General features: G+C 51.0%; 1 protein-coding gene across 1 annotated transcript in view; it reads left to right on the forward strand.

Annotated features, from left to right (window-relative positions):
- The first annotated feature begins 236 nt into the window (after nt 1–236).
- Nucleotides 237–12910, forward strand: part of PLA2G4E (phospholipase A2 group IVE) — a 41761-nt gene continuing 29087 nt past the window's right edge. Inside the window, exons 1-2 of the mRNA XM_040226853.1 lie at nt 237–332; nt 7571–7643. Of these exons, the coding sequence (XP_040082787.1) occupies nt 237–332; nt 7571–7643 (169 nt within the window). The remainder of the gene's footprint in view (nt 333–7570; nt 7644–12910) is intronic.

Consider the following 12910-nt stretch of genomic DNA (forward strand, 5'->3'; position numbering starts at 1 on the left):
CAGCCTGATTGTTCTCCTGGGGGCAGCAGACTGCTGACCCTACCTGTCCCTGCATTTTCAGGATCTGAAGCCCTGAGGGTCCCTTGATAAAAGAGGCCTGTGTCCAGGACTCTACCTGGCTACCCACTTGAGCCCCTCCCAGAGCAATCCAGCCACTGCCGAGAATCCTCTGGAGGGCGGAGCTCTGAGTCAGAGTATAAGTTCCCCATCTCACCAGCCAGCTACAGAGCCACATGATGCTCCAGAAGCAGATGCCCGTGTGGGTCTCCCACTACCCGCCAGACTCATGCCAAGAGGATGGGGACAGGCCCGCGGCCACCTGTGCATTGGAGGTGAGGGAACAGGGCTGAGTGGGTGGGACAGGAGCAGAGGGCAGGAGACACGCTCAGGGAGGGCTGGGGTCACAGCAGACTCCAGAGACATGGAGCACCTTGGCTAGGGCAGCCCCTGCTTGGCACTGGGAGACACAGTCCGGCCCAGATGGTGCCAGGCCTCTGGGTGGATGGCCCAGCTTCAGATACCTGCAAGCTTGACAAGATGCATGGAGGTGGCTCAGGGCCATCCTGGGGCCAGCAGTGCCCAGGAAGTGCTCAGCACTGCCGGGGAGGGGTCACATTTGGCCCCTCCTAGCAGCGAGCACTCTCACCCTGTGGACCTGCTGAACTGCCTGCTGTGCGAGTGTGTGGCGTGGTGTCAGGTGAAGGCCAGTGCCAGTGCCGACGTGTCCCCATTGGCCATGAAGCGCTCCTCCTAGTTTTGCGGTCGAAACCCCTGGGTCCATATAACAGCTCCCAGGGAGAGCCCAGGTTCATGGGTCAAACCTCCAGGGCTCTGGACCAGTTCTGTCTGGGCTTTCCCACCTCCTCTCAGTCTTCCAGTTTGCTGCCGGCATGCCATGGCAAGCACTGTCAGCAGTGACGTCTTCCTGTTGACTTTCCCCCAGCCCACACTAGATCATGGAATGAGATGAACGCTGCCCCGGAAGTGTTTTGTCTTGGGATGGGAGGTGGAGACCCTGCTCAGTCTCCAAGGATCCCAAGAGGGAAGTTCCAGGCTGTGTGGCGCCCGGTGCCCCTCTGACTGGTCCAGGATAGATGTCACCTTCTGGGCTGTTTCTATACAGCCCCTGGGGCGCTGAAAGAGCCTCTGGTCCACACGTGCTCCTGTCTGCCTTGTCTCATTGAGCCTCCAAGAGCTTGAGTGAGGAGAAAGCTCCACAGAAAGGACAGAGCTTACCTTGAAGTGAGGAATGAAGCAATTGAGAGCTGCACTCTTCCCTCTCAGGTCCTGGGGGTTCCATAACTCAGAGCTGGGACTTCCTGCCCAAACCCCTCACCTAGTCTGAGTGATAAAAAGGAACATGGTCTGGGGAGCTGCTCAGACTAGCAGGGAAGCATTCTAGGGGCCCACAGAGTCCCCATCCGCATGCTCTCCTTTTAGGGAGGGTCCTTGTCTCCTGGAAGCTACTGCCAGGCTGTCCTGAGCTCTGACACAGTATCGCAGGAAACTGATGGATACATCCAGCTCTCCAGCAAGGAGGTGGGATCACCAGCCAGCCCTGCCCCGAGAAACCCTGCAGAGGGGAGTTCTCACAGGCTTCCAGGGAGCTGTCTTCCCTCATCAGCACCCAGACCTCATGGGCTGGTTGGTTAGGGTAGCCTTGACCCTTACTACTTCTGAAATATGGTTGTCATACCCTCCTCCCAGCTCCCACTCCCACCAGGAGCCAGACCCTGTAACTAAATATTCTTCTAATGTGTGGTGACAGCTAGTTTTCTGGGGTGTTAGGATAGCCCCCACATGGGAGCTGAGGGTTTTACTCCTGCCTCTGCTGTTAACTACTCTAGTGCATGACCCAGAGCAAGCTATTAACTGAGTTGGTTAATTCTCAGTGAGGGCCAGCCTCCAAGTGGATGGAATGGGCACTGCCCTGCAGCCAAGTATATCTACATCTGCAGCCCTGCCCCTTCTAGGCTGTGTGACCCCTTTTGAGATGCAAGCTCTTTAACCTTGGTCTTCTTCTCTGCAAAGAGGAATAGTAGTGCCTTCCTCAGAGTCTAGTTGGGGCAGGGAGGCTAGTTGAGAACAGATACAGTGCCCCCAGGTAGAGCAGAGCCTGGCATATGAGAGGAGGTAATGAACTGTGCTCCCAACCTCCCCACCAGAGCCCTGTCTATAAAGTAAGGGGCTGGAAAGGGGTAATACTGGATTGCAAAATAATCAGTCCTGAGAGTCAAGCTTTTTTCCATATGAGCTGGCAAGATGCCCCTGTCCTAAGGAGGTTTCAGGGGAAATAGAGTCCTGGCGAAACCAACCCTAAGGACCAAGGCTGGGAGGAGGCTGGAGCCAGGTGTGCCTACAGCCTGAGCCATGGCTTCCCAGAAACCTGCCATCCAGCTTCACCGTCCCTACACAGCAGTCCTGGTTGTTCAAGTGTCTAAATACACTTCGCCACTGGTTGCCAAATAGTCCCTGCCTTGAGCTCCAGACTCCTGAGTGCTCTGTGGTCCTTGTCCCTGGACCCTCCAGTGCCCTCATGAACTGGAGGATTACCACCCACCCCTGATCCAGGGCTGCAGACTAGCTGGTGCCTGGCCATATCTGCTGTTAAACGTTCACTCTGATACCCATCTAGCAATCCTGTCAGAGGGGCGAATTTGTCCAAGCCCCTGAAGTTCTTACCCAGATCGCATAAGCCACCCCATACACTTGGGTTCCATAAACCCACCAGTTTCTAGTTCCTATAGTCACAAACACTATCCTTTGATCTAGTACATCTTTCTATTGTGTGTTCATTAGCTCTGGGACCATGAAGTTTTGCTTATGGGGTCGCACAGAGTCAGACACGACTGAAGCGACTTAGCAGCAGCAGCAGCAGCAGCAGCAGCAGCAGCAGCAGCAGCATCACTCCAACTGAGCTAATTATATCAGGAGCAAAATATGTACACTCACTTTAATCCCAGAAGGTCATTTTCATAGACTTAATTTCTGGAATCATCTGGCCCCAAGACCTGAGTCCTGTGTTCCCGCTGCCTTCCTCCCAGCATGGCCCCTCTGGGCTCTCTCTCACACCCTCGAGGCTCTGTCTCCCTGCTGGTGGATGAGTGCTTTGCAGAATACTTTGCAGCTGGGTGTCTGCTGAAAATTCCTGGGCTAAAAGTGTAAGCTGAGGCTCCAGACCACAAAACAGCCCTCTGTGGCTGCTAGAAAGTGGGAACTTCTCTTGAAAGCTCTTACAGTCCTGACATGCTCTGGTTGTTTGATTAAGGGAGAAATGATGGAATGTGTCAGAAAAATACTGAAAGTAGGACTGCCAGAGTGTGGCGGTTGTTTGGGGGCTTTGGGATAATTCAAAGTGAAACAAAAAATCTGCCAGGAAAATAGACTTTCAGAGAAGATTGGGGCAAGCCGCATCTGTCTTCATGTTTGTCGAGGGTCACTTTCAAGTTTAAAGTGACAATATAATCGTAGTCATGAACACAGGCTTAAGAATTAGAGCTAGGGGACTTCCCTGGTGGTCCAGTGGTTGAGACTTCACCTTCCAATGCACGGGGCATGGGTTCAGTCTCTGGTTGGGAAGCTCAGATCCCACATGCCTCATAGCCAAAAAGCCAAAATATAAAACAGCAGTGGCCCACATCACATACACACAAAAAAATCAGAACTGGATGCAAACTCAATTTCCTTTGATTCGAGCTGAGTGCCTGAAGTCAAAGAACTTAGGCTCAGAGTCTCCATCTGTAAAGCGAGGCTAATAATAACTGCTTTTGGGGTGCTGTAAGAGTTAGTGGTGCTGAGTTAGAGTAAAAGAAATGGTCAACTTCATCGGAAGGTACAGGGTTAGATGACAGCAGAGAGCTTTTCCTGGAAGGCAGGGAGATCCCGAGTGAGGTCCTACAGGAAGCTGTGGATGCTCATTCCCTCCTAGGGAAGACACAAGGGAGCTGGGCAAGGCCAAGGACAGCCCATCCTGGAGGCAGGAAAAGGGCTGTGGCGGCTGAGAGGACTGAGCCCCTGGGTTCAGAGATGTGGGGAGTGACCCCTGCCTGGGCCAAGGCCTTGACTGGCTCCCCGCTTGGAGTCCTCTAGCTGCCCTCTGAGGAAGTGGGTTGGGGGAGCAGGCTTTGCCAGAGCCGCTCTCCTGGATGAAAGATGACTCCTGCCTCCTCCCCAGATCAGACCAGGACACGTGCTCTGCCCACATGAGGACCCACGTGCCTGGAGGGGGTCTGCCCAAAGGCCCAGCTGTATTTCCAGAACCAGAAGAGAAGTGCTATGCGCAGCCTTTGGTCCAAGTGACAGGCTCAAAAGGCAATCCATTAGAGCAAGTGATTGACCATGAAAATATTCAGCGTTTCAGAGTTAATCTCACAAAAAGAATCCTCAGACCTGTATGTGACAGTATGGCTTTTTTCCAACTGTGAGGCAGCTGTTTCGAAAAGAGGGGGAAAGGCCCTAAAGCTGACTTATATATGGATCTCAGGGACCAAGCAACAACCTTCCCAGCCATTGTCCTATTGTTCTTGGTTAGAATTAAGCCCCAAGAAATTCCCTGGTGGTCCAGTGATTAAGATTTTGCCTTCCAGTGCAAGCGGTGCAGGTTCAGTCCTTGGTCAGGGAGCTAAAATCCCCCATGCCTCCTGGTCAAAAAAACAAAACATAAAACAGAAATAATATTGTAACAAATTCAGTAAAAGTCTTTAAAAATGGTCCACATCAAAAAAAGAGAGAGAGAGGGCAGGGACATATGTATATCTATGGCTAATTCATGTTGATATTTGGCAGAAACCAACACAATTCTGCAAAGCAATTATCCTTCAATTAAAAAATAAAAAGAAACAAAGAAACAAATTAAGCCCCAGTAGAGCCTGGAAGGACAGACATCAAAATAACAATTCTCATGACAAGAAAAAAATTTTAATTACATGTGATGATGGATAACTAAACTGCTTAGGGTAACCATATGACAATACAAAATACATATATCATCAAATCATTATGTTGTATACTTCAAACTCATGCAATGTTATATGTCAGTTATTTAATTTTTAAAAAGACAGCAATACTTTTATTATAAAGGTTTTATGAAATTAGAAACTATAAGAGAAGTATCTGGAAAATAGTAATGTTACCAAACGCAAATCTGTGTACCTGATGCACGAATGTGCACCTGATGTGGGGCCAAGCAAAACCAAAATGCTGGAGTTTGGAACAGAGAAAGGTTTGTTGTAGGGCCATGCAAGGAGATGGGTCATGCCTTAAAAACTCGTGAACTCCCCAAAAGCTTTCAGCAAAGCCCTTTTCTAGGAAAGATGAGAAAGGAGAGTGGTTAGTTGTTGCAAACTTTTTAGTGTCAGATTCTTTTTTTAAAATTGGGGTTTACTTGTGTTTCAATGTTGTGTTAGTTTCTGCTGTGCAGAAAAGTGAATCAGCTATTAATATAAATCCCCTCTTTCTTGAATTTCCTTCCCATTTAGGTCACCACAGAGCACCGAGTGGAGTTCCCTGTGCTATACAATAGGTTCTCATTAGTTACCTATTTTAAACATAGTAGGGTATATATGTCAACCCCAATTTCCAAATTCATCCCACCCCCTCTGCCCTCCTTGGTGTCCATACTTTTGTTCTCTAGATCTGTGTCTCTGTTTCTGCTTTGCAAATATCTGTACCATTTTTCTAGATTCTATATACATGCACAAATTTATGAATTTGTTTTCTCTTTCTGACTTAACTTCACTCTGTATGACAGTTTCTAGGTCCATCCACATCTCTGCAGATGGCACAACTTCATTCCTTTTTATGGCCTAGTAATATTCCATTGTATATACGTGCCTTTGTTCTTGAGGTCAGGTCATGGTCAAGTCACAGTGCTCCTGTAAATCTCCACCAAACCAAATATTATCCTATTAGCTATACCTCAGTACAAAATGTTTTTGGTGTTAAAAACAAATATTATCCTCCATTCTGACGAGAAAGGGCAAGGTCTCAAGGCTCATCTCTTCCCCTCTGAGGTCTGGGCTCTGCTAAGAGGTGGAAGCTCCCTATGCAGGCCAGTTACCCTGCTCGGGAGCATTTGTCCAGCATCCAGTCTAGGTCCTCCCACAGTGCCGAGGCTCAACTGAGGAGGCAGATCTCAGCTGGTGGCACCCTCAGGGCCAGGTCCCCAGACACTGTCCACGTGACATCACTCAGGGAGCCAGGCACTCAAGACCCAGTTGGGCCTCTGGCTCCCCAGTTACACCCAAATGAGGGCAGGTCCCCTGGACTGTGACCCATGGAGAGAGCTACCACCATTAGGGCTTGGAGGTGGGGATCAGGGAGAAGTTCGTTGCTGCTTCAAGGACTGAGCCCAACCAGTGGACAAGCTGTGGTGAGGGCTCTGGAGCTCTGTGGGACACAGCCCTCAGTCTGTCCCTGGCCCCCAGATCACCCACCGGCCTGAGGCTGGAGGGCCCTGGGGAGAAGGCCATGATCAGCCTGCACTGCACTCTCTGCCCCAGGACCCCTGCAAGGCCAGCTGAGCGGGACCTCTCACCACCCAAGATCAAGGTCTCCTGCTGTGCCCACCCTGCCCCATTAGAGTAAATGTTCAGTGGATTATATTACAAATATTATCTGACAATAGCCAAGGCAGATGAACTATCTGTGGACAGTCTGAGTTGAAAATAATAAAAGGATTTATACATAGTGATCTTCTCTGAGTATTGGCATTTTGGGGACTCTTTCTTCACACTCTCATGGTTTCCCCTAAACCCTAATATTATTTTAAATAGAGAAGAATTGCATTTTCTCAAAAGGGTAGAAGGTGACTCTTGTAACATGGAGTGGATGACTCAGAGTGTAAAGGGTTCCAGGTCAGAGGCCTCTATAAACATCATTGGGTGGGTTGGAGGAATCCAATGGTGCCTGCCTTGGGCACGGGCTGGAAGTGGACAGTAAAAAGACTCATGTAACACAGACAAAAAGGACAGACTTTTGGACACAGTGAGGGAAGGAGAGAGTGGGATGATTTGAGAGAGTAGCATTGAGACATATACATTACTATATATAAAAATAGATAGCCGGTAGGAATTTGCTGTATGACACAAGGAACCCAAAGGCGGTACTTCATGACAACCCAGAGGGATGGGATGGAGGAGGAGGTTTAAGAGGCAGGGGACCTATGTATACCGAGGAGTGGTTCATGTTGATATATGGCAAAAATCATCTCAAAATTGTAATTGTCCTCAAATTAAAAAAAAAAAAAAGACTCCTCTAAGCCTGGGTAAAATGCTCAGGAAAAGAGATTCCAACTCCAAGATCCAAATAGGAAAGACATGGGCAGAAGAGGCATGAAACTGTCCTTCCTCTGGGGTGTGTTGGCTCAGAGAGGACAGAGGACAAAGCCCCTCACCTCCACAGCCTTGGACCCCCTGGGGACCAGAAGCAATCTCCAGACTGCAGATGGTCCCAGGGGGCAGGTCACTGGAGTCTGGGCAGTGGGAGCCTGTCCAGGTTGAGCTGCTCTCTCCGTCAAGGCCACCTGCCACTGCTGCATGAAGAGTGAGTCCAGTGTCCTCTCCATCCACAGGAGGGGCTGTCTCCATGCCACCTGCTGACAGTGAGGGTCATCCGCATGAAGAACGTCCGACAGGCTGACGTGGGTGAGTCTCCCCCTCCTTCTTCCCTCCCTCCTCTCTACTTCTGGGGCCAGGATGGAGACAAGCCTAGAGGGGAAATGGTCAGGGGTCGCTCTGTGTGTGTGTGTGCATATGTGTGTCTGGGTGTGTTCTGTATTCAAGTTGTATTTCAGACTTTGAGATATGTATCATTTTCCAGGCCCCTCCCTGTAGCTGCAACCTTGGCACAAGCAGCCCTTGCAGTCCTCACCTGGCTGTCCACCCTGCGCTCTCCTCACCACCCTCCCCTCCCTGGGACCTCTTCCAGAAGTCAGCTTCCCCCACCCTGGGCATGAGTTTAGGGGCTGTTGGGATGGAAGGGAAGGGGAGGCCCTTGGGGACCATGAAGCCAGTCAGCTCCAGTGCTCTTCTAGGACCTGGATCCCAGACGGGCCTGAGAGTGCATGCCAGGGGCCCCAGTTCTGCATTCAGCCCATGGATATGGTTGACTCACCAGGGCTCTTTGTTCAGGGTCTTCTTGCTGCTTTAATTTCCCTTTCATCCCGGCCTCTGCTGCATTCCCAGGACATGGGGGCCCAGGGAAGTCTCTGGTTTCAGGAAGAAATGAAGACATCTGGGTGGGTAGGACAGAAGCCCCTCCCTACGCTGCCCTCACCTCCCCACCATCCAGGGAGGAAGCCTGGCCCTCAAGGAGGACAAAGCTCTGTGTCAGGGCCCATGACTGAGGGGGTCCCCACTTACTGGCAACCACACAGGAATGGCCCAAGGGCTCCAGGTTCCCCAAAGATTCCTTATATTGCCTTCACCCTGGGATTCAACTATGCTGGGAGAGCCTGACACAAGGGCAGTCGTCTATATGCAAAGCAATCATGGAGTGGTAATAGAGGATGGCGGGCTTCCCTGGTGGCTCAGATGGTAAAGAATCTGCCTGCAGTGCAAGAGACCTGGGTTTGATCCCTGGGTCAGGAAGATCCCCTCGAGAAGGGAATGGCTACCCATTCCAGTGTTCTTGACTGGAAAATTCCACGGACAGAGGAGCCTGGCAGGCTACCAGTCCATGGGGTTGCAAAAGTGGAACATGACTGAGCAACTAACACTCTCACTTTCTTTAATAGAAGATGGCATTCTGACCTTGTCACCACAGGATTTAAAGGACACTGAAAACTGGGAGTAGCTAAGGAAGGCTGCTTTGAGAGCCTGAGGTCTGAGGGGACAAGATGTGAGCATCCAGAGGTCTGGGAGCCCAATCTGGGGGAGGACTCCTCCTGCATTCCACCCCCAGCACCTGCTGGGGGCCTGCCCGGGGCAGACACCACTCATCCTCCCCAACCTGAGGGCAGTGCTGTGGGACCCATTTGCACATGAGGATTAACTGCCTAAAGCAGAATCAGAGTTTGATCCCAGGTCTGGCCTGCTGAGGGGTAGGAAGGACAAGCCAGGAGAGGGAGCCCGGGCTATTCAGAGGGTGGATGGGAATCTAGGTGGCACCCTAGTCCTGAGGCAGGGACTGCATGACCTCGAGGGCTTCTGTGTGGATGGAGCAGGAGCCCTGGGGAAGAGGCTGACACCCTGCTGCAAAGCTATCGCGGCAACACTGCAACGCAAAGATGAGCGTGGAGGTGGGGAAGGGAGGGCCCTACATCCCAGGAGAGAGCAAAGGGACCAGGCAGGATTCAGACCCATCCCCGGGACGGTGAGTGTCCAGAGCCCATGCCATCAGTTGCAGCCAGCATGGCTCTGTTCCCAGGTCAGCCAGGGGGCCATGGACTTCTTGGGCTTCTCGGGGCCTCCCAGGCCACCAGTAAGTAAGCCTGGAAGTGTCCCCTGGATCCGGAGCCTGGTTGCCTCTTTTGCCTTCATTTCCACGCCAGGGTGGGTCACCAGACACCTCCCCCACCCCCCTCGGGGACAGGTCACAGCTTTCACATGCCTGTAGTGGCCTCTCCTGCCTTGGCTCCTCTAGAGGGGGCTCTGTCCCCGCCCTGCGTGTCCTGTGGGCCTCACACTCTAGGGCAGTCCTGCACCTGTGCTCTCAGACCCTCCCACCATCCAGGGCACTTCCTGCTACACCCATCACCTGCAGGCCCCAGAGGTGGAGGTGAGGTGGAGAGCAGGCAGCCAGAGAAACAGGCTAAGGTCTGGCCCACCACCTCCTCTCTCTCTCTTCCCCACACATGCCTCTGGCACACAGGCTGCCCTTTGAGGGTACCTGGTCCCCTTTGGAACATGTCTGTGTTTTCCTCATTTCCCTGAGGAACAGAGTTGGGGGGCAGTCATGGTGTCTGGAGGTGTCAGCCCAGGTCACGTTGTATCTGGTTCCACAGTTGTCACAGACTGGGCTCTGTTTCTGCCTCACCTGGGTTGAGACTATCCTGACATCTTGCAGGTCCTGGGTCACCTTTGCCCTAAATGGTTCCTCCTGGCTTAGATAAAAAATGAACTCCCCTCCCCTCTGGTTCAGTCCTGTAAGGGGTGCCTGAGTTTCTAAGATTTCCAGGAGCCCCAAAGGGATGAGATTCGGGGGTGGCTCCCTCATCAAGGAGCTAGGTCAGGGCTGCAAGAGAATTTTCCTGGAAATCTTGCAGCTGTCCAGAGTTTTTATTCCCCTTGGGACAATAAACTAAAATTCAAACCATCACCCCAAGAGCTGTGAGGTGGGTGTCTCTAAGGAAGATAATGTTCTTGATATCAGTGGAGATGGTTAAGTCATCTTGGCCACCCACATTCTGGAAAAAGAGATATGTCATTCCTATGACCAAGCCCTTTTTCACTTCATGAGGTACAAGGATTAGAACCAATCTGTGCTTAGGAAATTCCCCAAAGTTCTTAAAATTGGGTCATCATTTCTTAAGCACTCTTAATTGCCAACACAACAACACTCACTACCTTACAGTCAGCTCATGATGCCACAGCTTGTCATCTGGGCTTGGCAGCCTCCCTCCACCACCATCCCTCCCCAGGATTATCCTCTCTTGGGCTGCACTCTCCTTCCCAGCCTTAGGGGGACAGGCAGAATGGCTATCTGCAAAAAGACTGGAAAAAAAATTATGCTTGACATTTAGGTGTCTGACCAATGCTGGCTCTTCCAGGAGTTTTGTTTTGTTTTTAATCTTAATTCGAGATTTAAGCCTTAGGTCAAAAATTCTGAGACTTCAGTGGATTTGTGTTTGTTAGCCGTTCAGTTGAGTCCAACTCTGCAACCCCATGGACTATAAGCTACAAGGCTCCTCTGTCCAAGGGATTCTCTAGGCAAGAGTACCAGAGAAGGTTGCCATTTCCTTCTCCAGGGCATCTTCCCGACCCAGGGATCAAAGCTGGGTTTCCTGCATTTCAGGCAGATTTTTTACCGTCTGAGCCACCAGGGAAAGCCCAGTGGATTTAATGGGACAATTTTAGGCATTTACTGATGATAGAAAAGGAATCTTAGAGGAAAGGGGGCCTTTCCAGGGTCTGTGAAATCGTGCTAAGCAAGTGGGTGTAGGGTTGTGGGGCCCCTGCCTTCAGGCTCCCCCTGCACAGGAGGCAGGCCAAGAGGAGGGGACTTGGAGTCCAGGAAAAGCCAAAGGAGGGCCCAGGAGGACTGAGCAGGTCCCCAGGGAGTCTCCCCCTGAACAGAGCCATTAGACATGCCAACTTACCTGTCTATATCTATGGTGACTCAGCCCAGAATTTCTGGGGTACTGATATATCCCAAGAGCAGGAAGTTGGGGTTTTCTATCATTCGTTTAGTCACAAATATCCAGCGGTGCCCATACTGGGTCTCCTGGGCTTCCCAGGGTTCAGGGGGTGGTGGAGACACATGCACCAACCTGTCAGCAGTGCTCCATCAGGAGAGGAGCAGGAGGCTTTGGGTTATGAGGGGTACCTGGCCCAGACTTGGGGGCTTAGGCAAGACTTCCAGAGGGAGGTCCCTTCTGCAACCTGAAAGGGTGGAAGAAGGGTAGTGTGAAAGAGGAAGAGGAGGGTGTTCATGGCATGACAACATGGCCTTCTGAGACCTACAGGGCACTGGGTTTGGCTGCTACATGCGTGTAACAGTGTGTGTGTGTGCATGCATGTGTGAATGCCTGTGTGTGTGTGTGTTTGGGGACAGGGCAGGGCTGGGATGATAGGAAGAAGGAATGTTGTGAGGCTGGGAAAGTGGGAGGGGTAGCCATGCTGAGTGGGTGGGACTCAGCATGAGTGGGCAGGGAGCCACTGAAGGGTCTTTAACTGGGGAGTGACCAATGGGAAAAGAGCCCTTTGGTTTCTCTAGAGAGAGGAGATGAGGGTGGGGCAGGACAGAAGACAGGGTTCCCAGTGGGGTAGTGATGAGGAGATGGCAGAGATGAAGATGGCCTGCACCAAGGCAGTGGCCACACAAGTAGGGAGAAGTGGACAGGCTGGAGAGCACCAAGGAGTTAAATCAACTCAATGTGAGAGTCTGGTCAGGACACCTGAGTTCAGAGTGAGGAGGAACAGGTTGGGCATGGAAGTAATGGTAGGATGATGTCACCATTTTCTTTTGATTCTGTTGTGTTTGGATTAATGATGATTATGCCATTTAAAGACAGTGTTATCTCATCTCTGTTTGATGGGTGGAAGGCCATGAATTCCAATTCATTGAATGGTGAAAGATTAGCCTGAAAGATTAACCAGACAGAGGGGATGAAATCAGAAACCAGGGATGCTCATGATGCAAGCCATGGTTATTAAGTCTGATGAAGTTCTCAGTGTAGTAACAATACAGGACTAAGTCAGTCTGCGGGGAGGGGTCACCTCTGGTTCCATTCTCACAGGACATTATTAATTATAACTAGGAACTAGTTCGGATCAGTCCTATCAGTACAGAACTCCCATCCCTGCCCTGCTTTATCATCTAGAAGAAGCTTCTCGAACACTGGAAACTGTATTGACTTTTCCCATTCTCTATGTATCTGGTGGATGTCCTGGGAATTAGCCCCAGCAGATTGCCAGAGGAGTGACAAGGGCCATTGTGGCACCTCTTCCTCCCTCCTAGGTGGAATGGTGTCAGGACACTGGGTTTTCACCCTATTCCTATCTCTGTGCCTGCCACTGCTCCAAAGAGAAAACCCAGGAGGCTTTCTTTAACTTTAGGAGAGCCTGTTGGGGTCACAGCTTTTGTCCTTCGAGCACACACAACATCATCACATTCGTGTTGTTCTTTTGAATGAAAAATAAAGTATGTGGTCTTAGATATGAGGGTTTCTTGGGCCACACAGTCCATGTGGGGAGACCAGTATAGATACAAAGAGCCCAGATAGGTGCATCTGGGATTTTCAGTCACATGA

This window comes from Oryx dammah, unplaced genomic scaffold, assembly GCF_014754425.2.
Source record: "Oryx dammah isolate SB20612 unplaced genomic scaffold, SCBI_Odam_1.1 HiC_scaffold_26, whole genome shotgun sequence".
In the NCBI taxonomy this organism is placed as follows: Eukaryota; Metazoa; Chordata; class Mammalia; order Artiodactyla; family Bovidae; genus Oryx; species Oryx dammah.